Source organism: Prenolepis imparis, unplaced genomic scaffold, assembly GCF_030444845.1.
Source record: "Prenolepis imparis isolate NDT839.2.m4 unplaced genomic scaffold, iyPreImpa1.0 SCAF_8, whole genome shotgun sequence".
NCBI lineage: Eukaryota > Metazoa > Arthropoda > Insecta > Hymenoptera > Formicidae > Prenolepis > Prenolepis imparis.
The window spans coordinates 13,472,175-13,499,793 of NW_028141166.1; the positions used below are offsets into that span (position 1 = coordinate 13,472,175).

At 37.0% G+C, this 27,619-nt stretch overlaps 2 protein-coding genes across 2 annotated transcripts in view; one reads left to right on the top strand and one right to left on the bottom strand.

The window, feature by feature from the left end:
* Positions 1-638: 638 nt before the first annotated feature.
* Dhc93ab (Dynein heavy chain at 93AB) lies at positions 639-27,549 on the top strand. The gene is made up of 37 exons (XM_083044570.1): positions 639-885; positions 7,177-7,416; positions 7,660-7,892; positions 7,988-8,253; positions 8,417-8,823; positions 9,155-9,582; positions 9,653-9,894; positions 10,095-10,362; positions 10,451-10,994; positions 11,155-11,472; positions 11,739-12,093; positions 12,366-12,637; positions 12,988-13,368; positions 13,639-13,787; positions 14,096-14,125; positions 14,871-15,116; positions 15,311-15,839; positions 15,956-16,520; positions 16,604-18,997; positions 19,189-19,550; positions 19,811-20,287; positions 20,445-20,709; positions 20,817-21,166; positions 21,273-21,535; positions 21,655-21,951; positions 22,093-22,262; positions 22,337-22,640; positions 22,703-23,172; positions 23,553-24,107; positions 24,181-24,481; positions 24,764-25,045; positions 25,184-25,485; positions 25,739-25,866; positions 25,973-26,187; positions 26,258-26,614; positions 26,687-26,835; positions 26,978-27,549. The coding sequence occupies exons 1-37, from the start codon at positions 675-677 to the stop codon at positions 27,270-27,272; spliced, it is 13,620 nt and encodes a 4,539-aa protein (XP_082900696.1). The 5' UTR covers positions 639-674; the 3' UTR covers positions 27,273-27,549.
* The window catches only part of LOC145939925 (uncharacterized), a 307,103-nt gene continuing 305,935 nt past the window's right edge, over positions 26,452-27,619 (bottom strand). Inside the window, exon 7 of the mRNA XM_083044569.1 lies at positions 26,452-26,569. The gene's annotated coding sequence lies outside the window, so the exon portion shown is untranslated. The remainder of the gene's footprint in view (positions 26,570-27,619) is intronic.

Genomic DNA, 27,619 nt, shown 5'->3' on the forward strand with positions numbered 1-27,619 from the left:
ATATTTCCGTGGCTCTGCGATTTTTGCCACAAACGGCGATATTGGTGCGTTTTAAGAATAGCGGCGAAAAAGCCCGCCTTCGAATAATATCCGAATATTGAGGCACTATGCGAGGACTGTCACGGTCGTAAAGCAGGACTGATATGAATGCGGATAGCTCAATTTTACACGCTTACGCACATTCGAAGCAAAACTGCTCCTCTTTTCTCCCCGTCTTCCTCTCTTGTGCCCTCCCTCTTTCCATCGCCTGTCATGCATCATTTTCATCGATCGCATCTATCAACTCCCATTGAGGGTGAGAAACTATTCTCGAGAAATAGACGCAAGTATCGCACCTATTTCTAGCTTAACAATTGAATTCCGTGCAAATACACTCTTACAAGAAAAAATTTAAAAATTATTATAATAATATTTGATAATTATATATTTTTTAATGGTTGTTTGACATTATCTTAATGTGTTTAATATGCAACAATAACTTCATACATATAACTAAATGTTGTAATAATTATTATATCAAATAAATGTATTTATCGTATAAGATTAAAAGTCTATTATTTTTGTCTTGCTGCTTTAATATCAGCTATATTTTAAACAAGCATAGCAATGTATTTCATATGTTTTTCAGGGATGTATCATTGAGACTCACGCTGTTACAAAAAGAGTGCAGAAAAATGTCTGATTCCGAGGGTAGCATAGTGAGTCTGCACGGTTCGGAAAAATCAGCAACGCGTGATGAAATCGTCGAAGCGATGCCGAATCACAATGGAGACAAGCCTGAAGAATTTCAGGAACTGCTTCAATCAATGATAGCCTCCCATACTGCTTCTGAAGAGGAGGAACAGCTGGAGGAGGAAGATAATGCGAACGAGAAGAAGATCGTAGGTAGGCCATTGTATTCATTGATTCTAACATTATCGAAAGTTATTCGCTCTTTATAAATCAAAATAAATTTCCAAATAAAAAATAAAATTCTCAAAACGAGAAATATCATAAGAGAACGTTAGCATAGTCAAAACCTCTCGTTCGTTTTCAAACGTTCGCTCGCTTTAGCATTCGATTCGAACGACGATGCAGAAAAGTGTGAGGATAAAGTTGCATCGTAAAACTCAGGTGAGCCCGTTGAGAGATTCTAGAGAGTGGGCGAAAATGGAAAGCTTGCTGCAGCTTAACTTGGAGAATTTCCCAGACGCTCGCCAAGGGCATTACCAGGGAAAGTGGCTGAACAGTGGTAAACGGGGCGAGGAAAATTTCTCTGGCCTCGGGGATTAAGTTGCGCCGCTCGAATCGTCTCACTCTTTTTCATCCCTCTCTCAACCCCGTTTCACTTCCCCGCCATTTCCCGGGCTTTATTTTTATTCCATTCTCGACTGACGAGCGTTCGCGAGAACACAGATGCTGACTGGAAGTTTGGCGATCCCGCTGTCCCGTAGTTTCGCGAGCAAATTAGCCATTCTTCTCCGTAATTTCGTGTGCTCCGTTTCATCCCCGACATGCTGCGATTTGACAGCCTTTGTCTGACAAAACTTCATTCGCGCGCGGGAAAAAAGTCCATTTACGCGAGCAAGCGAGATTCGGAAGACAAAGGAAAGCGGTCTCATCGTTCCTTTTACTCGAGCACACGTTGCCCATGTAAAGTCGGCAATTATTTTAATTGCTACCGGCTGAAGAGAGATTTACGCGAGTGCGTAATCCAATATCCGAATCCGCGGAATCGGCAAGCTGTTACCACTGCTGATTCCACGATTGCACCGCAACGCTATCTCGGTCTTATATACAAAGCATCCTAAATGTCTCGGTAAATTTCGCCAGAACCGAAACCCATACACGACGGAGAGAGAGAAACCGTCTGCGTCCCAAATTAAACTCATAAAACGCCCGCAACCCGCGCATGCTTAAAGGTAGATCCACAAGGGTAGATTAAGATCGAGCCATCTGCGTACAAAAAGAAAGGATAATGCTGGGCAGTCGGCGCATTAAAACTGACTCGCCCGAGAGATATTGTAATCTCTTATCGCCTTAGAAATAATTACAGCGATGTCTCTGAAAAAAGAGAAGAAAGGTTTATATTCAGTCCTATAAAAAATAAAATGATTTTGATCGTACTTTTGCGGCTACAGAGATTCGAGGAAAAATTCTTTGCGAGAAAATCTCCGATAGGAAATTATTCGAAACAAATTACCATTTATGTGGTATGTTGACAACTTATTCTGACATATCACACATTCGAATAATTGCGTACAAGTAACATATTTAAGTTTGCTATGAACGTACCCTGTCATTTCCTTGGTGGCTGCACCGACAAGCGTTTTGCAATGCCACATCCTTCCGGTACGCAGAGAGACACGCGTCGTCTCGGAGAAGGGAGGATGGAGGGTGGAAATTACAGCACGGAGCCATGATTAAAATAATAAATTTCGGAGATACGTAGAACCACTTTAGACCGAATTAGTATTGCATCGAGCACGAGACCGCACGACCCCACATGTTCTCGGACTGCAAAGGACGATATCTTGAATTATATATAAATATCAGGCTGAGCACACTGAGAATGTATTCCGGCGTATGTCGTTCGAGTAAGAAGACTATTCGAAAGAAGGGGATGAGCTTTTATTAGGGTAACGTTCGTTAGGTACTCTGGGCAACGTTCCAATTCGATCTCACGGTCCGTTTCATTCTCGTGAACTCTCTCTTTCTGTAGACATATATTAGACAGACAAGGGATAGTTGGATAAGAGATTTTTCGATGGTCCGGAAAAAATTTTTTGACACAGTAGAATATTTATTCGATGACCCAATCGTTTTCTTGTTATCTTGATTATCTTGATTTTCTTGCGCAAAGCAATAAATTAATTAGCAAACATAAACGGATAATATAAGTTCGATAGAATCTATAATATTCCAATTTAATTAATTACTAGAAGTAAAAATAATAATAATCAATTAACATAGGAATTAAACAAAAGATTTTTATCTAGTTTTTACATAACAGATTGAAGGTTTAAGAGAATAAATAAATCTTTGAAATATTCATGTTATTTTCTTAAGAGAATTAAATTTTAATAATAATAAATAAAAACAATATGCGAACATTATTCAGCAAGATTAAATCATTTAATAAAGTATTGTAATAAATATTATTATTAATTAAGCAAGATTCAAATAATTGCTGATTAATTAAAATTAATTAAAATTTCAATTTTATATGCATAGATTTACATAGCCATGCTCTGGAGTATTGTTATTTCATTATTTCTGCTTTCGGTACATTTTTAATTTCCTGCATACAGCAGGACATAATTACATGTAATAAAACGTATCTTATTACTATTGCGCATTATTTATTACGCTCTAAAGTGCAAATGTACGATAAAATGAGAAGCAGAAAAAAAGTCTCGCGTGTATATGTGACATCATATAATCCAGCGCAAATAACATTCAATTCTGCTGCGTTCTTTATGCATCTTATGTACTGCCATGTATTCCGTTTCCACTTCCAGTGGATCAAATCTGGATGTAGCCTCTCGTCGGAGAATAAATGTATTTTCCAAGGCTTTCACGCGTTTTCCGGCTCTCCCGTCTGAGAGAATTGGCACGTAGAGCGCAATATGCGATTTCGGATTATCATAATGTCGGCTGTCAAGCTCTTGTATATGCTTTCTCGCGAGCTTGACATCTTTCTTTCCCCTCCCATCATCAGAACGTGCTTTAAGCTCTACTGCAAAGTTTCAGGCAACGGATTTGCCAGATGTCCCGCATTGCACCTTCTCGTTGAGAGGGTCCCCTTCCCGCTTATAGTTGGCACTCGATTAGGGTCGAGTCCATAGACGCTCAAACTTTTATTCACCTTTGATTTATATACGGTCATTTCTCAGATTACAACGAGAAAACGACGCGGAATTCACTGTATTTTATTTTAAATTTATAAGTCATGTGATATTATAACGACATGTAAAGTGTATTTATGAACTATAATATTTGGACAGAGATACTTGCAGTCAAAACAAGCGGTGGTTAAACGAGAGTAAAACACTAGAATTTACGTGATATTTATCTGATTGTGATATGCCTCCGGATATTTTTATTTTCACGAAATAATAGATATTGATAGTTTGCAAGAGATATAAAATTTTGATATTTAAACGATTTCTCAAGAGATGATTCTGTCAACATAGAACTGTCAAGTTTATGTTTCCTCGATATTTCTCGCTGGTGCTTTTCGTCGTTTCGGGTGCGTATTATCAAGATTCCATTTTTTCGTGAACGCATTTCGCGCGCAAAGAAAATTGGAAAACGGTTGCCCGCAGGAGTCGAGAAATATTTCTTTCTTCCGCGCGACGTTCGGGGGTGAGAAAGCCGAAAGTGGAAGTTTCAAAAGCGATGCTCATCGCGTATCGCTGCATCCGGGCGTTGTGAAAAATGACATCAAGTTCAAAAGCTCCCTAAATAAGAAATCATTCCCGGAGGCGCGCGATCGCTATTATTCACTCGTCCGAAAACTCTAAAGTGAAATACCCTCGCGTCAGAGAGGCCTGCGGGATTCTTGATCATCAATTTCAACGTCATGTCAGACAAAAACGCGAAACACCCCGACGCTGGCGACGAAAAGAAGGAGAACGAAAAGGAGGAGGAACAGAAGGGGATGCGATCTTGTCTGTCGGATGATCTGTTTCGCGAGATAATCCGCGGCGGTCGCCGGTTTGTTAGAACGACGGAAATCGCGGGGGAATGACGAATGGCTCGGAAGACAAATTTCCTCATAGGGTAGATAACGTCGAGACTCATTTTTTTCTTCACCGTCTGCAAATTGTTTTATGTCGCGGAAAGATTTTAGACGGCTGTGTCGATTTTTGCGGAGAGGAAGAAGACGTTTAAAATAAATGTGAAAAGACAATTAGATCATTCTGAAATAGAGATATTGTGTCAACTCGGGTTTTTCAAAATTTATCACACGCATCCCTTTGTACGTGTACAAACCTCTCGGGTCGTGAATGACGGCTCTGCGGTGGCACAAAGAATATGTGAGGAAAGCTTTCGAACGCTTATTACAACGCATTTACTACTCCTCGTTCCGGATGCTGGTCCGTGCCGCTCCAATTTCCGCGACCACCTAGCGAGGACGAATTTTTTTCGCACACTCCGGTGACGGGGTGGAAAGTACGGGCGCGCGCGGAGGATAAAAAGGTGGAAAGGAGGCGGAGTAATTTGATATGGTGGGCCAGAGTACAGGGGCACTCGCCCTTTTTTTCCTAATTTGAAGAAGGGCGAGTATCCGCGAAATGAAAAGCGCCGGGGCCCTTTGTAGATACAGAGGCGCGTAGATACAGTACGCGCCCTATGCAAGGTCACGCGTGTGCGTGCACGTGCGTGTGCGAGGATTAAAGCGATGAAAGAGAAACTCTTCACCCCCATAGCGCGAGCAGCGTGCTCGATCGGACACACAACCGGAGCTATTTTAAATATGCTTATTTAAACGTTGTAGCGACATTAAATGTCCAACAGAAGTTACATATGCAACACACAATTTGTGCTCCCCTTAGTGAAAATTTATCTAATATTTATAAGATTCATAATCGTTTACGATTAATAAAAGTATCATTCATTAAAGAAAATTCATTAATGTAAGAAAAAAAGTATTTTTGAATAATTTATTTATAGTGTTATAGATTTTACTTTCATGTTAATAAATTTTTATATTAAAAATAAAATTTAATATCAAAATATAGAAAAGATTTAAAGATTTAAGTCTACGAGATTTTATGATAAATAAAAAAAAAGATAAGATCACAAATTAATTATAGAAAAATAATGAAATACATAACAGCATAAAAGAGAATTGTTTTCTCTCTTACCATATAATTTTTATGACTGATCGATGGAGATTCGGGGCTATCCCTTCTTTTCTTTGTACGCGGAAATGGTGCACGGCACAGAGTGACATTCCGAACGATAGTGCTTTGCATTAAGTAGAACTTTCCGTGACGTGACACGTTTTATTTATGATATTGATTAAAGCAAGAATTGCGTTTGCGTTTTTGCAGCAAAGAGAAAGTAAGATTAACTTTGAAAAAAAACTTTGTAAAAGATAATTTTGCTCCTTATTTTTTTATCAATCCTCTGCAATCTATTTGGAAAGTTTCTTAAAAAAAAAAAAGAACACGCGAATTATATGTGTATATATATCTTTTTACAACATAGTATGTGCAATCAATCTCTAGCATCTCTTGCATTATCATAGTTTAAATATGATTACATCTTATAAAGATATGCAAATCTCGAGCAATATCCGCGCGAAGAATAAAAAACTTAAGGAACTCCTCGATGAACCTAGAAATTGCATTATAAAACAAAGGGCTCTCTTATATATCATTTACATAAATCTTCATTAAACAGCGCGGCAAACAGCGTGTGTTATGTGTGTTTTACGACAAACATCAGTCTACAATGTGCCAATATTTGCGAATGCATTGCGAAACTCACGCGCGACGAAGATCCTAGTTGTCTGTAAGGTCGTAAGTAGAAAAAGCCGAGATAGAACGTCACGCTAGCGACCGGAAGACTCGGTTGCGCGAGCCTGAAGAAACTTCGGAAGAATGAGATCGTACCTGCCGCTGTGCGCCGAGGGTAGATATCGCGTGCAATGTCAGTTTTCAGCATATTCCGTGCGTCCTCGTGACAATAGGGAGCCAACAAGCGAGCGAGCTTCAACTCGAGAGACACGATCGTCCAATACCAAGCTGGTTGTCGCTGGTTCAGTCCGTACCTGGTTTCCTGACCCGCTTGCACGGCAACCATTTAACGAATATAATACTGCGGCGTCAGCGGAATTTCGTGTTTATATTCGTCCCTCCTCGTAATAAAAATTACGAAAAGCATCGCTTCCTCGAGGTGGAGTTGGTCGATCATTCAGTCTTTCAAGTTCTGATATCGCGGGACTGTAAAATTATCCTTAAATCGTTGTGTCGAAATTTAAATAATAATAATTAGTTGCCTTTACTGTAATTATAATTGATAAATGTAATCGGCAGAATATGAAAATATATAAAACAAAAAATACATATTCTTTTTATGCATAACGCACTTTTTTCTAAGCAAGTATTTTGTTGCTAAAAAGAAATAGCAAAACTTAAATTTTGATTTATTAAAAGAGAAGGTACATTTTTTTATATTGTGCAGAAATGACTACTCCGGATGCACCGCTCGACTTTCGACTCGAATACATTGGAAGTTTTGTGCAGAAAAGTCTGAAATTAAAGCCAGAAAAATGGGGAAGATTATTACTGACAGAAGAGTACCGAAATGTGGTGTTAGATTTTTTGGACAAATCGTTACCAGTCGCCCTTTTCGTCGTTCTAACACCGAATGCACAATTAATAGCGTCGTCCAGTTTTCCCATACCGTACCAGAGAACGAAAGGTGAGTTCACCGTTATTATAATTTGTTGTAATAAATCTGAAAAACTTCGACATATTTCAATGATAAAGAAAAATTTAATTTTATATAGGAGTTATTTTTTTTAATAATATTTTTATTATAATATTGCTATAACCGGATCAATGCTTTCTTGTCGTGTAATTGTGTAATTATTCAATATTGAGTTACTGTAAATGTCATAAGAATATTTACTATTAAATAGAAAAATTTGTATCATCAATGCAGGAGTTTACGCCGTTAAGATAAAGCAAGCGCCGCTACCAAAAGACAAGGAAGGATGTTCGGCCATGTTAATCATGGGAGATTTGTCGCATCGAATTGTCGATCAATTGGCCACGTTAGTCGATAATATATTTGCTCCTCTTCTCACCAAGCCTGAAAACCATAAGGACTTGCCGGAAGTAGCAATTCAAGACATATGTAAGCACGTACACGCTCTTCGTGGTACGTTGTATCAGGTAATAATCAAGTAATCAAGACTTAAATCTTTTATTTTGATAAACATTAATGAGACATACATATAATAATATTAATTACGCTCGAACGCATATAGGTGAAAGGTCAAGTGAACGGAAGAACGGTGTTACCGATGCCAGCAGGTCTCGAAAAGGTGACGGAGGTCGAGAGATTGGTTTCCACAGAGGGTCCACAGGCAGTCGATCTATATCTGAAAAGTGCTATAGAGGGTGTCGTGATAAAATGGGCTTATTTAGTAAATGATGTGGTCACTCATGAATCTAGCGTCGCGTTCGAAAACGACCAAAATCCGACACCTAATATCGAGCTGGAATATTGGTCTACTAGATTGGCAAATTTGAGGTATTTTTAAATTATATAATTAAAATAATAGAGAGAAAATATATATATATTTATAAGATGTATGATATATATTTATAATTATCAAATGGTTTTTTCTTTTACACAATTTATTTATTTTGTAAAAAATATCTATCTACAATTATATATATATATATTTTTATAGATACATCTATGATCAACTGCAAGAGGACCGTGTGAAAAAGATGGCAACGGTTCTCGAAAAAACCGATAGCGCATATTTTCCCTGTTTCCGTACATTGTTCGATAACGTTGTATCTTCATTAGCCGAGGCGAAAGAGATATCGTTGTACTTGACGCCTTTAGCGAAGTTTTTCAAGTCTGTAGAGGAGATTGATTTCGCCGAGGCTAAACCGCTGATGGCGACATTGATACACTCGCTTGGATTAGCATGGGCGAAATGCAAGAGTTATCAGAGTTCTAGCAAGCTCATCATCATGCTTCGGCAGATTTGCAATCTGTTGATACAAGAAGCACGTCGATTTCTCGATCCAACATCGATATTTCAGAGCGACGTCGATGAAGCTCTCCAACGTGTTAAAATATCAAGAGGCAAAATATTAATGTTCATTTCGATCTATTAAAAAATAATTATTAGCAATATAATTGCAGATATTGTGCCATTAATAATTTATGACTATAATGAATAATTAATTCTTTCGCTACGTTAGACTTGCAAAACACAAACTGTTGCAATTAATCAATTTAGTTTGTTAATAATAGATATGAGTTTAACACAAATAACTTCTGTTATATTGTTCATTAAATATTTTTTGGATCAATATATTATTATTATAATATATTATAGATTGCAATATCGCACAGATGAAATGATAAAGAATATACATATATTCTAATTTACTTACTTTTCATTTACAATTAGGAGTCCTGGAAGAATTCAAAAAACAATTCGAATTGAGAAAGAATATGCCTGGCTTGAAACCGGAAGCCCCACCTTGGACTTTTAATTCGACCGCGGTCTTCACTCGTCTCGACGCTTTCCTGAAACGGCTGGCGGATATCGAGTGGCTCTTCGATACCGTTCTCGAATTTTCCAAGTTAGAGAAGATTGAAATAGGCGGCATTCTCGGACGGTCCTTGAGCGCGAGAATCATAAGCGTGTTCAAAGAATTCCAGCAGCTTTTCGTTTCCTTCACCGTGAGAGCCAGCGACGTTCTCGAGCCAGACGACGAGTCTTTCGTCGTCGATTGCACTAAATTCACAGAGTCCATCACCGATCTTGACAGCAAATTGGCATCGATTCTATGCCAAGCTTTCGACGATTGTGGCAATCTCGAAAGCGTTTTCAAGGTGCAATTTATCCCTTCTCTTATATATTTTGTAAATCAAGATGCAACAAATGCTTACTTTGATCTTTCAGTTGATAAATATCGCCGGGTCGGTTCTGGAGCGTCCTGTCATACGAAAGCAATTCAGTAATCGATATGCTAGGATCCTCGAGCTTTTGAACATGGAACTTTCGGTGGTGGAAGTGTTGTTTAATCGTGGTACCAGAGGTGCTCTGATTGATCTGCCGCCTTTGGCTGCTGCCTTAACGTTCACCAGCATGTTGAAACAACGCATCGACTTGCCTATACAATCGTTTAAAGCCATGCCGCATTCGTACGTATAAAAACGCATCAAATTTTTCTTGACATTTCACTTTCGTTTGCTCTATTTGAAAGATTATTTTGTTGACGATTTTATATGAAGAAGATTATCTAAAAATTATCTGAGTTTATGGAAGATAAAAATAAAATATATTTCTGATAATTTCTTAATAAATATATGATAAACATATTTATAATTTATCCTATTTATAGCATCATGCATGGCGACGAAGGCAAGAATATAATGACACGTTACGAAAGGCTGATAAAAATATTTGCTGATAAGGAAAACGATCTTTTCATTGAATGGGCGCGAACGGTACCGCAAACTGTTGATGTTGGTCTTAATCGTCATTTGGTTTGTAGAGAGACCTACGGTATTTTATTGCTAAATTTCGATCCCGATCTTCTCGCCGTATTAAAAGAAGTAAATTACTTGAAGCAGATGTCACATTCTGATATTCCTCAAGAAGCAATTAAGGCATATAATCTAAAACACATGTTTTATCTAAAAGAAGAAATACATTTTTATATTCAATTAAATTATTTATTTTATATTATATCGCCAGGTATCTGAAAGTGTAGAGACATTCAGAAAATATCGCACGATGCTAAGTAGCACAGTCGACTCGTATAATAACATACGTAAAACAACCAAGCGAGTAGAATTTGACCTAATCGAGTTGGAAGTGGCGCGTATCGATTCCTTGATATCCCGTGGAGAGAACGAGTTATGCTGGAGATCAGACGGGCTTCTGGAATACATAACAGAATTGGGCGATCTCGTGGAAGGACTGTGGAAACGCATGAAGACCGCCCAATCGAACGTGGAGAAGATCAGAAACATTTTGGAACCTTGGACGAAGACGCCCCTCATAGAACGAAAGGATCGTCGTAAAGACACGCTGCTTGCCTTGGAAGATCGTTCGGAGAAAGTATCAAAACGTTACGCGGAGATCACAAAAGCCGCTGAGCAGATACACTCGATATTGAAGGAAAATGAATCGCTTTTTCAAATTAGCGAGACCGAACAGGAAGCTTGGCAGGAATACGTGAAATATATTGACGACATCGTGATCGAGTCTCTTAGAAAAGCAGTTGGATGCTCTCTAGGTTCATGTCCATCCTAGAATTAAGAAAAAATTATAGTGGCATGGAAAATTTAATTAAAGCTTTCTGCTTAATTATTAAGCAATTTTTAATTTATCCAATAATATATGCAATTATAAAAAATTAATTAAATTTGTATTAAACATCTTTTTATCGTGCTTAGGCTACTTGGCAGAAAGTATGGATCCGATCGGTCAATGTGAACCATTACTTGAAGCAAAATTAGAGCTCAGGGAACCAGACCTGTATTATATGCCTTCATTGGAACCTGAAGATCCAGATGGACTCGATCAGCTGATTCTTGGCGTGTTAAATGACATTACCGGTATGGCCGGCTTAATACCGCGATTAAAAAGTGATTCTGTAGGATATGCTGAAGAACTAGAATGCGATGCTGATATCAAGGGAATGAAAGATGAAACACTAACAAGTGTAGCTACTGCTGTAGAGGAAGCTACTGATTTCTGTAGTAATTTCGAAGGTATGATTCTCATAAATATCAATATTATATTAGGCTAAATAAATTTTACATTCACGCGATAATTTTTGGTCAATTAATAATACCGTATTAAATTAATTAAATTAATTAAATTAATAATTTTAATAATAATTAAATAAATTAATAATGAAATATTATCATTATATAATAACATAGCAAATGAATCAAAGAATAAAAAGTGTAGATTCTTAGATATTCTATTACATTATTTTTCTCGTCTCAATGTTATGATTCAACAATTCGATTAGGCTACGCTTATCTATGGCTGGATGATAGGGATGTTGTGATGCAACAATTCCTCGAGTACAGCCGGCAATTGTCAGCGGAGGAAATGGACATGGTAGCGGCCCAGGACCCTAAAGGTCCGACGAAGTCATCGCCGAAAATGGAGCAATTCCGCGAACAAATCGACCTTTACGAGGGGCTCTATCTCGAGATCGAGGAAATGGATCTGTCCAAAGTATTTTGCGGCTGGTTCAGAGTAGATCTAAGACCCTTCAGACAGTCGGTACTGAACACCGTGTGCAAGTGGTCGAGCATGTTCAAAAAACATTTGGTCGATCGTGTAACAAGTAGCCTCTCAGATTTGGGAACATTTATAAGGTATATCTGCAAAAAATATTTCATCAAGATTTTTTTATGTATAATTTGTTATGTAATTGTAATTATGTAATAGTAATTTAAATATCATAAAATTCGAAATAAAATATACTTTTTAATATATATAACATATAGTTTCTAAATTATATACATATATATATATATATATATATATATATATATATATATTATTTTATAATTTATATAACGTCTGTGTGTATAATAATTTATTTTAAATATTTTATCTTTATAAATATATTTTATCTAATTTCCAGACTAGCGGACGAGGGATTGTTACAACAAGTACAACCGGGTGATTACGTTGCTTTGGTCAGTGTAATGGGCTATCTGTTACAAGTAAAAGAACGTCAGCCAACTACGGACGAGATGTTCCATCCGTTAGAGGAGACCATTGAATTGCTCAAGTTCTACGATCAAGATATACCCGAAGAGGTAAACGTACTGCTGCAAGAGTTACCGGAGCAATGGGCAAACACAAAAAAACTCGCTCTTATGGTGAAGCAGCAAGTTGCGCCATTACAGGCAGGTTTGTAGAATAACATGAATACGACAACATTATTAAGTTGACAACTGTCAATTTATCATCTTATTTAATTATAAATGTACATAATAGTCAATATATAACCAATATATAAGGATAAATATTAAATATATATTTGAATATTTTATAAAATTATATATGTAGTATATTAATATACATATGTATAATTATATATATATATATATATATATATATATATATATATATGTATGTATTAATATAACTTATATATTATATATTATTTATGTTATGTATTATTTATATTATATGTATAATAATATATGTAGTAGTGTTCTATATGTTTAATATTTTTAATTAATAACATATCAAATCAGGTGAAGTATCAAGAATTCGTGGTCGAATTTCTGCTTTTGACATTACAATATGTCAGTATCGAGAAGCATTTCGGCGATACACGTTCTTTAAGTACGACTGCAAGAATTCGTACGAACTATTAGATGAGGCGCACAAGGAGATTCTCATGTTGGAACGCCAAATGAAGGATATACAAGAATCCGCCTCATTGTTCGAAGTGATGGTACCCGAATTTAAACAGCTGAGACAGTGTAGGAGAGAACTGAAAATGCTTAAGCAGCTCTGGGATTATGTAAATATAGTGCAGAGTAGTATCGAGGGTTGGAAGACGACACCCTGGAGGAAAATTGACGTGGAGAATATGGACATCGAGTGCAAGAAGTTTGCGAAGGAGATACGCGGTTAGTAGCGAAGAAATGGTCTACGGTCTCGAAGGATTTTATCAAATTACATGGTTTTATATCTTGAATATATTTTTTGTCAAATATTGTTCTTTCCTCTTCTTGCATTTTTTTCTTTATTCTCACGTAACTTCATTTACGCACGAAGTATAAATATATTTTATATATTTTATCTCTATAAAATCTCTCTTTCGTGTAATTTTTTTCTGGAGAAGATGATATCGAAACAATTTTTAATTCTTTACTCACCGATTATATTACGTCTAACAGCATTGGACAAAGAAATGAGGCCATGGGATACATATGTATCGCTGGAAGCAACGGTAAAAAACATGCTTACATCATTGCGCGCCGTGGGAGAATTACAAAATCCAGCTATTCGAGAGAGACATTGGCTACAGCTGATGAATAGTACTAAGGTATCGCTGGAAATCGCAGAGCGGATGTATCATCCATTTTCTTACGATACAAACTCATGCAAACTAGGGGATATATTTGATATCGTTAGCTGAAAAATACGAATTTATTTGAACTCCTCAGTTAATTTTTTATATTTCGATATTTTTATTATATTTAATTGTTGTTATCTGTGATGTTTGCCTCAAAGAGAGATCCCCTTTCTGCGAAATTGTATATAAGAATTTCCATAATGCGAATCACATGTGTGTAATCACGTCAGTAATAGATTTAGTTGCACCTCGCTGTATATACGCTATCGATGTTACAGAAATTGGGCAACATGACTCCAGAAATGACCGTAAGTCTGCTGTATATACGCGCACATTTCATAAACTCTCTATATATTTATTATATCTTTAATAAGCAAAATTCTCATAAAATCAGTTTTAACACAAAATTGATTTCATGCATTTTTTTCTTTTATAAATGCATATTATTATGTGTTATTTTTTTAATTTTTTATAACTTTTTTAGTTTTTCATAAATGTGCACTATTATGTATCGTATTTTTTCTATCCGATATTTATATATTATAAAATATACATATATTATGTAAGCATGGCTAAAAATAATAGTATATGCGATAAAGGCTCTGGCTGAAAAGTTTTAATTATTCACAACTCATATTTTAATTATTCACGACTCATATTCATAAGCTTATTTAGCGCTAAATGTGTCTGTTTAATGCTAGTTTTGACCTAAATATTGTGTTTTAAATTTCGCATTTAATAATAGAATGAGATTAAGAATAGTCACACTCAGCACTAAATTACACATTCAATAATTCACCTATTTATAGTTTATCATTATTGTTTCATTACATAAGTTCTTCATTATTCATTCATTGTATGAATCACTGTAAAGTTTTTTTTTAATAAATATGCTATAATTACAAGAGATCACACATGAATTTCATATTATTTAGCAACTTCCTACACCATTCTAGATTATTGTATGAGCTAAAGGAAATGACACGATCAACACAGTTTTGCTTTTTATCCTGAAACTATATCTATATCGTCAGATGATTTTCTTACATATAGGTACGTTTCGTAATGGACGAATCGACGACTCTAGCCGATTTGCTCGAGCTGAATCTCCATGAATGCGAAGATGAAGTTAAAAATATCGTTGACAAAGCTGTTAAGGAAATGTCTATGGAGAAATATATGAAAGAGTTAAATGTTACATGGTCGAAAATGGAATTTGAGCGGGAAGTTCATGCTCGGACAGGCGCTACTTTAATAAGAGCTAGCGAAGAATTGATCGAAACTCTAGAAGAAAATCAGGTAGATTTGTGTTCTCGCTTAAAATATCATTAATTAAAATATTATCGAAAAATGAAAAATCAATTATTAATTATGTAATACTTAACTTTAAAATTAATATTTTTTTAAACGCATCTCATTAAAATAGTTTGCTAAAACATATAATGAAAATATTATTTTTCTGATATTTAAGGATAACTTTTTTTTAATCGCAGGTACAATTACAAAATCTGATTACCTCGAAATTTATCGCACATTTTCTGGAAGAAGTGTCATCATGGCAGAAGAAATTGAGCATTGCCGATCAGGTGACGACGGTATGGTTCGAAGTTCAGCGCACCTGGATGCATCTTGAGAGCATTTTCATGTCGTCCGAAGATATCCGACGGCAATTGCCGGTGGATGCTGAGCGATTCAATCGCATCGACAAGGAATTTAAGGAGATGACAGAGGAGATGGCGAAAACGCCGAATGTCGTCGAGGCGACGAATAAGGACGGTCTTGTATCCGCCTTAGACGTTTTGCAAAAAGAACTCGTATTATGTGAGAAAGCCTTGGCGGAATATCTAGAAACGAAACGTCTCGCTTTCCCGCGATTCTACTTCGTCTCTTCTAGCGATTTGCTGGATGTCCTCTCGAATGGAAACCAACCGGATGTAGTGGCGAAACACTTGACAAAGTTATTCGATTCTATGGCGCGTTTGAATTTTGATGATAAGAACGCTTCATTAAAACGCGTCTTAGGTAAACAATTAAGTTATATACAATATAATTTAACTGTTAATTATTAATTCATATATAAAATTAAAATTAAATTATTAATTACACTCTAAATAATATTTAATTTTTTTTTATTTGAGGAATGTTTGCTAAAGACGGCGAATACGTGGAATTCGCAAACTGCGAGATGATTTGCGAAGGACCCGTGGAGGCCTGGTTGAATCGTCTTCAGAATGCTATGCGCATATCAATCCGACATTATTTCAGCGAAGCTGTAGTGACGTACGAAGAGAAACCACGTGAGCAATGGCTGTTTGATTATCCTGCTCAGGTATCTCTCTGCGGAACGCAAATCTGGTGGACCACCGAGGTCAATTTGGCTTTCGCGCGTTTCGAGGAAGGCTACGATAATTCTATCAAGGATTATTTAAAGAAACAAATCTCGCAGCTGAGCACTTTGATCACGCTGCTCATAGGTGAATTGACCAAGCAGGAGAGACAGAAGGTCATGACAATCTGTACGATCGATGTACACTCGAGAGACGTCGTGACGAAACTGGTGCAATCGAAGGTCGAAAGTTCGCAAGCTTTTCAATGGCAGAGTCAGCTGCGGCACAGGTGGGACGAGAAGGAAAAGGATTGCTTTGCAAATATTTGCGACGCCCAGTTCAAATACTCTCACGAATACCTGGGTAATACTCCCAGGTTAGAGCTCATCGTGTTTATTACTTATTTATTCGATCGATGCTTATGTCAAATAATAAATAATAATGCTTATTTGTGTGTAGGTTGGTCATAACGCCGTTAACAGACAGATGCTACATAACTCTGACGCAATCTTTGCATCTCATTATGGGCGGTGGTCCGGCAGGACCAGCCGGTACTGGAAAAACCGAGACCACAAAAGATTTAGGTCGAGCTCTCGGCATAATGGTCTACGTATTTAATTGTTCCGAGCAGATGGATTATAAGTCTTGCGGTAATATATACAAAGGATTGGCGCAAACTGGCGCGTGGGGTTGTTTCGACGAATTTAACAGAATCACCGTCGAAGTGCTCTCGGTGGTCGCCGTGCAAGTAAAGTCGATACAGGATGCCATCCGAGACAAGAAGAAAACATTTAATTTCATGGGCGAGATGATAGCTCTTGAGCCAACTGTCGGCATATTTATCACTATGAATCCCGGTTACGCTGGCCGTACGGAATTACCGGAGAACTTGAAGGCACTTTTTCGTCCCTGCGCCATGGTGGTGCCTGATTTTGAACTGATATGCGAAATTATGCTAGTAGCAGAGGGATTTCAGGATGCCAGAGTACTTGCAAGAAAGTTTATTACTTTATACACGTTGTGCAAGGAATTGTTATCTAAGCAAGATCATTATGACTGGGGATTGAGAGCGATAAAATCGGTCTTGGTAGTCGCCGGTAGCTTGAAGAGAGGCGATTCCGGTAGACCGGAAGAAGAAGTATTAATGAGAGCTCTGAGAGACTTCAACATTCCTAAAGTGGTATCGGATGATCTACCAGTCTTCATGGGATTGATAGCAGATTTATTTCCAGCATTGGACGTTCCCAGAAAGAGAGACGTTGAGTTCGAGAAGATGGTTAAACAAGCGGCTGCAGATCTGAGTCTGCAACCGGAAGACGGTTTCATTCTCAAAGTCGTGCAACTCGAGGAGCTGTTAGAAGTAAGACACTCCGTCTTTATCGTAGGTATAGCTGGTTCCGGAAAGACTCAAGTTTGGAAGACTCTATTCAAGACTTATCATAATATGAAGAGAAAGCCGATATATAACGATCTCAATCCTAAGGCGGTGACAAATGACGAGCTCTTCGGCATTATCAATCCAGCAACGCGAGAGTGGAAAGACGGCCTCTTCTCGGTTATCATGCGAGAACAGGCTAATCTGGGCGGCGAGAATCCGAAATGGATCGTCCTGGACGGCGACATCGATCCGATGTGGATCGAATCTCTGAATACCGTCATGGATGACAATAAAGTTCTGACGTTGGCCAGCAACGAGCGAATCGCGCTCACGCCGGCCATGAGATTACTCTTCGAGATCTCGAACTTGAGAACCGCCACACCCGCCACGGTCTCGCGAGCCGGTATTTTGTACATAAATCCGCAGGATTTAGGATGGAATCCGTACGTGACGAGCTGGATCGAAAAACGCCCCTTGCCAAACGAAAAATCGAATCTGGTTATGCTCTTCGACAAATACATTCCCATTTGTCTCGAGACTTTGAGAACTAGATTTAAAAAAGTAACGCCCATAGCCGACATGGCGCACGTCGAGATGTTGTGTCAACTGCTTCATTGTCTTCTGAAACCGGAGCTGACGGCAAATGATTTCTACAAAGATCATTATGAACTTTATTTCGTGTTCGCCGCTGTTTGGGCCTTCGGCTCCTCCATGTTTCAAGATCAAACTGTGGATTATCGAGTGGAGTTTACTAAGTGGTGGGTCAACGAATTCAAACAGGTGAGATTTCCGTCACAAGGCACGGTATTCGATTATTACATCGACAATGAAACCAAGAGTTTCTTTCCTTGGACGGAACGTTTACCAAAGTTCGAACTAAATCCGGAAATACCTTTACAAGCTGTTTTGGTTTACACGTCAGAATCTATTAGAATAAGATATTTTCTGGATCTGTTAATGCCGGAGAAGCATCCTATAATGTTGGTCGGTACAGCTGGCTGTGGCAAGACCGTCCTGATCGCCGAGAAACTTTTACAGCTTTCTGAAAATTACGCGGTCTCCAACGTGCCGTTTAATTTTTATACCTCGTCCGAGATGCTGCAGAAGATCCTGGAGAAATCATTGGAGAAGAAAGCGGGCAGAAATTATGGTCCGCCCGGAAATAAAACTCTAATATATTTTATCGATGACATGAATATGCCGGAAGTGGATTCGTACGGCACTGTACAGCCTCACACGTTAATTAGACAGCACTTAGATTACGGTCATTGGTACGATCGTACGAAATTAACTTTGAAGGACATCCACAATTGTCAGTATGTCAGCTGTATGAATCCGACCGCTGGATCGTTTACGATTAATCCAAGATTGCAGAGGCACTTTGCTGTCTTTGCCGTTAGTTTTCCGAATATAGATTCTTTGACAACTATATATTCGTCCATTCTATCGCAACATTTTGCAAATATTGAGCACAGGTAATAAATAATAAATAATAAATAATTGAAAATAAATAATAAAAAATTCTTTATATATTAAATATATAACACCTGCAAAATATAATGGAAGTTTTACGAATGTTACAACTCTAAATAATGATTAATTACTACGTGATATTAATTATATTATGATATTAATTATTATATTAACTAATAATAATATTACTTAGGTTTCCTCAAAATGTCACCGAACTATGTCCAAATATTGTACAAGCCAGCATCCAACTGCATCATCGTTGCAGTCAGATGTTTCTACCAACAGCTGTAAAGTTCCATTATATTTTTAATCTTCGCGAACTTTCCAACTGTTTTCAAGGTCTATTGTTCAGCGGCAATGAATGTTTGCAATCTTCGGTGGATTTAATTAGACTTTGGATGCATGAAACTCAACGCGTTTATGGAGACAAATTAACGGATGAAAAAGATATCGAAAGTTTTTTGAAATTACAACTAGATATTCTGAAAAAGAATGTGGAAGAGATAGACGAAGGCGCAATTCTGGAAAAACCCAACATTTTTTGCCATTTTGCAGGTAAAAAAAAATTGTCATACTTGCTAATTTTATTTGTTAAAATATTTTTAAAATTTTAATAATGTCTGATTTTTTAAAAAAATTGATGTCTGATTTACAATAAGTTATATGATAAAAATAAATATCTAAATTTTGTTATTAAAAAAAAATTCTATGAAAATATATGATTTTTAATAAAATAAAAATATATAAAATTATATAAAAATATATAATTTTTCGAATATTAATAAAAAGATATTAATAAAAATTACGATATTTAGGAGGCGTTGGAGAACCAAAATATATGGCTGTTAAAGATTGGACAACTTTACATCGGTTATTATCTGAAGCAATGGTCAGTTACAACGATTTAGTGGCGGCTATGAATCTGGTGCTTTTCGAGGATGCCATGATGCACGTATGTCGTGTAAATAGAATTCTAGAATCACCCAGAGGCAGTGCGCTCTTAGTAGGTGTAGGTGGTTCCGGCAAACAGAGTCTTTCACGATTAGCAGCTTTTATAAGCTCATTGGAAGTTTTCCAAGTTCAACTGAAGAAAGGCTATGGCGTAACCGATCTGAAACTGGAACTCGCTGCCCTGTACTCGAAAGCAGGTTTAAAGAATATCGGCATTATGTTCTTGATGACGGATGCACAAGTACCGAACGAACAATTTTTAGTACTTATCAACGACATGCTCGCGTCGGGAGAGGTTCCCGATTTATTTGCCGAGGACGAGGTGGAGAATATAATAGCAGGTTTGTTGTTAAAATAATCTCAATTAAAAAGTTTGATATTAAAATATAAAATAATTATCTAATAATATATTTCTATAAAAATATTTTTAGTATCTATCAAATATATTAGCAAGTAAAAATATATTAAAATATTTAAATTTTTTTTATATTAACACAGGAGTCCGTAACGAAGTGAAAGGGGCAGGTATGTTGGACACGCGTGAAAATTGCTGGAAATTCTTTATCGATCGCGTTCGCCGACAGCTCAGGATAGTATTATGCTTTTCTCCGGTCGGTTCTACATTGCGAGTCAGATCCAGAAAATTTCCGGCAATTATAAACTGTACGATGATTAACTGGTTTCATGAATGGCCTCAGGAGGCATTAATGTCTGTATCGAAAACATTTCTACAGGAACTGAAAGAGCTGCCAGAAACTTATAGGTATAAATCGTAATAATTAAATGTTTAATTATGGAGGAAAACAGTATATATAATACAATATATATCTAGAAAATTAATACATATATTAAAAAACACATCTTTGACAGAGAATCAGCTGCCAAGTTTATGGCTCATGCACACACCAGCGTAAATATAGCCAGTCGTCATTATTTGAGTAGTGAACGTCGTTATAATTACACGACTCCGAAATCTTTCCTGGAACAAATAAGTTTGTACACTAGATTGTTAAAAACGAAAACCTCCGAGCTACGTGCTGGAGTGGCTAGACTGGAGAATGGCTTGGATAAATTGAGATCAACGGCTGTAGAAGTGGATAAGTTGAAAAAGAAGTTGGCCGTACAAGAGATAGAATTGCAGCAGAAGAACGAGGCTGCGGATACTCTAATTGCTATAGTTGGTGTTGAGACGGAGAAAGTACAAAAAGAAAAAGCGATAGGTGTGATATTATTAGCATTACAATAAAATATGTCTATGTACATTTGTATTATATATTTAAAATATATAAATTATATTTAAACTAAAAAATATATTTTATTATTTAGCGGATGAGGAAGAATCCAAAGTGGCCATAATAGCCGAAGAAGTTTCGAAAAAGCAAAAAGACTGCGAAGCAGATTTATTAAAGGCCGAACCTGCCTTGCTGGCTGCGCAAGAAGCTCTGAATACCTTAAACAAGGCAAATTTAACGGAATTAAAATCATTCGGCTCGCCTCCTGGCGCTGTAACGAACGTCACTGCTGCAGTCATGGTCGTTTTGGCACCAGCTGGCAAAGTACCTAAGGATCGAAGTTGGAAAGCTGCCAAGGTATTATTAAATCGACTGAAACGATTCGAGAGAATTTCTCTCTTGTTGTGTTTCGTCATCAGAATTATAAATATCAAAGTTACATTTTTTAATTTTTTCTTTCTATTTTTTTTTCTAAGATCGTGATGGCGAAAGTAGATACTTTTCTGGATGCCTTGATTAATTATGACAAAGAGAATATACATCCTGAAGTGATAAAAGCAATACAACCGTATCTCAAGGATTCTGAATTCGAACCTGAGTTTGTAAGGTCCAAATCAGCCGCTGCAGCAGGCTTATGCGCCTGGGTGATTAATATCATCAAATTTTATGAAGTTTTTTGTGACGTAGAACCGAAACGAAAGGCACTCGCACATGCGAATGCAGAATTAGCCGCAGCTCAGGAAAAACTGAGTGGTATCAAGCGAAAAGTGGCTGTAAGTGAATAAAAGACGTTTCAAATTTTCTATATTTACTTCAAAGAAATAAAAAAATTTTATATCTGTGTTTCATGCGTAAAATTTTTCGCCATTGAAATAATCCGGACACATTTTACACGACATAATCCGATTTTTTAGTCCTTGGAAGAACAGTTGGCGAAATTAACGGCGGACTTCGAGCAAGCAACGTCAGAAAAATTAAAATGTCAACAGGAAGCCGATGCCACTAATTCAACAATCGCATTAGCGAATAGATTAGTCGGTGGTCTGGCGTCTGAAAACGTTCGTTGGGCCGATTCGGTAGCCAAGTGAGATTTCAGTGTATATTGCGTCTCTCATTGTGTCATGTTAACAATTAATTAAAAACTGTAAATATTTTCAGCTTTATGCAGCAAGCGTCGACCCTACCCGGCGATGTATTGCTGGTGACGGCTTTCATATCCTACGTCGGTTGTTTTACAAAACAATTCCGGCAGGATTTACTAAACAAGCAATGGTTACCTTTCATACGTAGCGTCGAACCGACGGTCCCAATTACCGAAGGTCTGGATCCTCTCTCGCTGCTAACGGACGACACACAGATCGCCAAATGGAATAACGAGGGTTTACCGAACGATCGAATGTCGACAGAGAATGCTACAATATTGACAAACTCCGATCGTTGGCCGCTAATGATAGATCCGCAGGTATGCGTGTAAAAAAAATTATCCAAAGATAAATGTAATTTAATAAAAAAAAATTTTCACAGCTTCAAGGAATAAAATGGATTAAAGAAAAATACGGAGACGAGCTGAAAGTAATTAGATTAGGTACACGTGGTTACTTGGATGTGATCGAATTATCTTTGGCGAACGGATCTACAGTCCTGTTGGAGAACATCGGAGAGACTGTAGATCCTGTTCTGGATCCTTTACTTGGCCGAAATTTAATCAAGAAGGGTCGAGCCATTAAGATCGGCGATAAAGAGGTGGAATACAATACCATGTTTAGATTGCTGCTGCACACTAAGTTGGCTAATCCCCATTACAAGCCGGAAATGCAAGCGCAAACCACGCTGATTAATTTTACGGTAACGAGGGATGGCTTGGAGGATCAATTGCTTGCGGAAGTAGTTAAGGCAGAGAGACCAGATTTGGAGGAGTTGAAGGCAGAACTTACCAGGCAACAGAATGATTTTAAGATTACTCTCAATAGTCTCGAGGATTCACTTCTTTCAAGGTATGAATTAGTGCTTTGTTGTTAACCAATTAACAAATTTATTTACACATTATTTAAAATGTACGATTCATATATAAGACATGATAAATTACTTTAAAACATTTTTTAAATATAGATTCTATTTGCCACATGAAAAAATACGTTTTAAAAATAATTATATTTCTCATATTATGTAAATGTGTGTGGGTTACACAGTAATTTTTAAATATTATTAAATCTGATGACAACATATTCTACTTTATTTATTTTTTAATTATTTATAGATGATAATATTTGTTTGTCTATAATGGACAAGAAAAAAACAGTATTTGTCAATATTTAAAAATATACGACATATATGTATAACGCCATTTTAATTATTTATATTACCATTGTCGTAGATTATCGTCAGCTGGCAGCAATGTCCTCGAAGATACATCTCTCGTGGAGAATTTGGAGACCACAAAGCGTACTGCCGCAGAGATCGAGTCCAAGGTTACAGAAGCTCGTGGTACCAGTCGACAGATCGACGCAGCTCGAGAATTATATCGACCAGCAGCAGCAAGGGCCTCATTGTTATATTTTATTCTGAATGATCTGAATACTATTAATCCTATATATCAATTTTCGTTGAAGGCGTTCAGCGTCGTCTTCCAGAAAGCGATCTTGAAGGCCGATCCCGCGCCCGATGTCGCGAGAAGAGTGCAGAATTTAATTGAATGCATCACATATTCAGTCTTCATGTACACTAGCAGGGGACTTTTCGAGTGCGACAAGCTAATCTTTGCCTCGCAAATGGCATTCCAAATTTTACTGGCGAGAAACGAAGTTACAGCTAGCGAACTGGACTTTCTTCTAAGATTTCCTATAACGCCACACGTCACTTCGCCCGTCGATTTTCTCACCAATATTAGCTGGGGTGGCATAAGAAGCCTCGCTACGAGAGAAGAGTTTCGGTACGCAGGATGAGAAACTGTTATCCCATTGTGTGTGTCGCGCTTTACTTTCTACTGTCTTGCTTGTTTGAAGGAATCTGGATCGAGACATCGAGAGTTCCGCCAAACGTTGGAAAAAGTTCGTAGAGTGCGAATGTCCGGAGCGCGAGAAGTTTCCTCAAGAGTGGAAAAATAAAACGGCTATACAACGTCTATGCATGTTGAGAGCTTTGAGACCAGACAGGATGACATATGCCATTGCTGCATTTATCGAGGAAAAGCTCGGTCCGAAATACATTGAGGCTAGAACAGTAGAATTTGCAAAATCCTATGAAGAAACTAGCCCGAGTACTCCTATTTTCTTTATTCTATCGCCCGGAGTCAATCCATTAAAAGTGATTATGTAATATTTTTTCTTATTGCTATTTTATGAATAATATTTTTTAAAGCAGAATTTTCAATAATTTTTTGTATGTGTGTATATATATGTGTGATATATATTTAAAAGTTTTCTTGTAATACAATTTAAGTACACTATAAAGTAAGATTAATACAATAAATAGTATAAATATATACAGTAAGATCAATATAATAAATATTATATTAAGAAATGTATTTTATAAAATATTAAGAACAAAGATATAAGAAGACATAAAAAATATATGTCGAAATATTAGGATGTTGAAGACTTGGGTCGACGCCTTGGGTTTACATCGGATAATCAAAACTTCCATAACGTGTCCCTTGGTCAAGGACAAGAAACGGTGGCCGAACAAGCTATGGACATAGCAGCCAAAAATGGTCACTGGGTGGTGCTGCAAAATATACATTTAGTAAAAAAGTGGCTTCCGCTGTTGGAGAAGAAATTGGAAGTAGCTGCGGAAGGATCTCATCCCGATTACAGAATGTTTATGAGCGCGGAACCGGCTAGTACGCCAGCTGGCCATATAATACCTCAAGTAAAAATGTTTCGCAAAATGTTAAATTATATATAATTTATAAACAGACATATATAATTCTTACCTAATAATCTATTCGTACTATATATTTTACTCTAATATATATAAATACATGTACTTTTTTATAATGATTTTTAGGGTATTCTGGAATCGTCTATTAAGATTACAAACGAACCACCTACTGGCATGCAAGCTAATTTACATAAAGCTTTAGACAATTTTACTCAAGAAACTTTAGAAATGTGCTCTAAAGAAGCTGAGTTCAAAGCGATTTTATTCTCTTTGTGTTACTTCCACGCTGTCGTCGCGGAGCGTCGTAAATTCGGACCCCAGGGTTGGAATAAAATATATCCCTTCAATGTAGGAGATCTGAACATCAGTGTCAGTGTACTGTACAATTATTTGGAAGCAAGCCCGAAAGTGCCTTGGGAAGATTTAAGGTCAATATAATAATATTATTAAAATAAAAATCAAGAATTTTAAAAAATGCAAAAAAATCATACAAAATCAATTACGTATATATTTATAAAATAAAAATATTTGTAAAAAATATTTCTAAGATTAAAATATATAAAAATATTCGTTATTAAAAATTTATATATACATATTTATATATAAGCATAATTTAATTGAAAATAAAGTTATTCTCAAAATATGGAAAAAAAATTTAATAATATGCATCTTTTCAAAAAGGTATCTCTTCGGAGAAATTATGTACGGTGGCCATATAACAGATGACTGGGACAGAAGACTTTGCGTGTCTTATCTTGAAGAATTAATGCAGCCTGACTTGATCGACGGAGAACTGCAACTGGCACCGGGTAAACTAATGCGCGAATTCAGCCGTTTCGATATATTAAATAAAAATTTAATGTGTAAATATTTCATATGTGAATTTTTTGTGAATGTTATTTTTATATTTTCAAGGTTTCTCCGCACCTCCCAATACAGATTTAGTCGGTTATCATACGTATATCGACGAAGCTATACCACCGGAATCTCCGTATTTATACGGATTACATCCGAATGCGGAAATTGGTTTTCTGACGATGACGGCTGAGAATTTATTCAGAACAGTATTCGAAATGCAACCCCGAGATACTGGTAGCTCGGGAGGACAAACAATTACCAGAGAAGAGAAGGTTGTTATTATTATATTCATTTAGAAATATAATAAAATAAATGGCTTTTTCGTGTTGTTTTATTTCGCAGGTGAAACAAGTACTGGACGAGATAATAGAGAAACTACCCGAGGAATTTAACATGACGGAAATAATGGGAAAGGTAGAGGAACGAACACCTTACGTAATCGTCGCTTTTCAAGAATGCGAGAGGATGAATTACCTGACGACCGAGATTAAACGATCATTGCGCGAGCTGGATCTGGGTCTCAAGGGCGAACTTACCATAACATCAGACATGGAAGACTTGGAGAACGCGCTGTTCTTCGATCAAGTTCCGCCAGTGTGGGCCAGCAGGGCTTATCCGTCTTTGTCAGGCCTAACTGCTTGGTTCGTCGATCTGCTGCTGAGAATCAGAGAACTGGAGACATGGTCTACAGATTTCGTTGTATGTACTATAGATGCGGAGAAAGATAATTCGCGTTTCAAAAATAATTGCAAAAAATTAATCTCTTTTTAGTTGCCGGCATCCGTGTGGCTTGCCGGCTTTTTTAATCCTCAATCGTTACTCACCGCCATCATGCAATCGACGGCGAGGAGACACGAGTTACCACTCGATAAAATGTGCCTACAGTGCGACGTGACCAAGAAGAACAAGGAGGAGTTCACGTGAGTAGAAAAGATAATTAGACGGAAGTTGAAGTTTCACGATACGCGCGCTCGCGAGGGCAGAATAGTTATCAGTCGTTAACTTAATTCGTCGTACACATCGAGCTGAGGAGTGACTTCCTTCCCGATTCGTTCGTGTTAGGTCGGCTCCGAGGGACGGAGCCTACGTCCACGGAATATTTATGGAAGGCGCGCGATGGGACGTCCAAACAGGAATCATCGTCGACTCCAGGCCTAAGGAATTATATCCAGCGATTCCCGTGATTAATGTACGCGCGATCACGCAGGACAAACAGGATTTGAGGAACATGTACGAGTGTCCGGTATACAAGACACGCATGCGAGGCCCGACATATGTATGGACGTTCAATTTGAAAACCAAAGACAAACCGGCCAAATGGACATTAGCCGGTGTTGCTCTCCTGCTGCAAACTTAAGAAAAAAATAATCGTTGTTAGTTTAGCAATTAGTTAATAGAATAATTGCTTGAATAATATTGTACAGACAAGTTGACAACATAATCGTACCTGAAATAAAATACATCGTTAACTCTTTCTCTGTCTATCAATAATGTAACAAAAAATATAATACAGACTATATAAAGTTTTTGATTATTAAGTCAATGTAAATTTTATTAGAGTTGTGCATGGTACTTATTGTTAAATAATTTAGGATTAAATGAAACCAGGCTCCATCGGAAGAATAATCGATGTATTCTCGTTTCAATATTAAAATTAAAAAAAAATATCTGTCTTAAAACTACTATTACGTATTTTACATACAA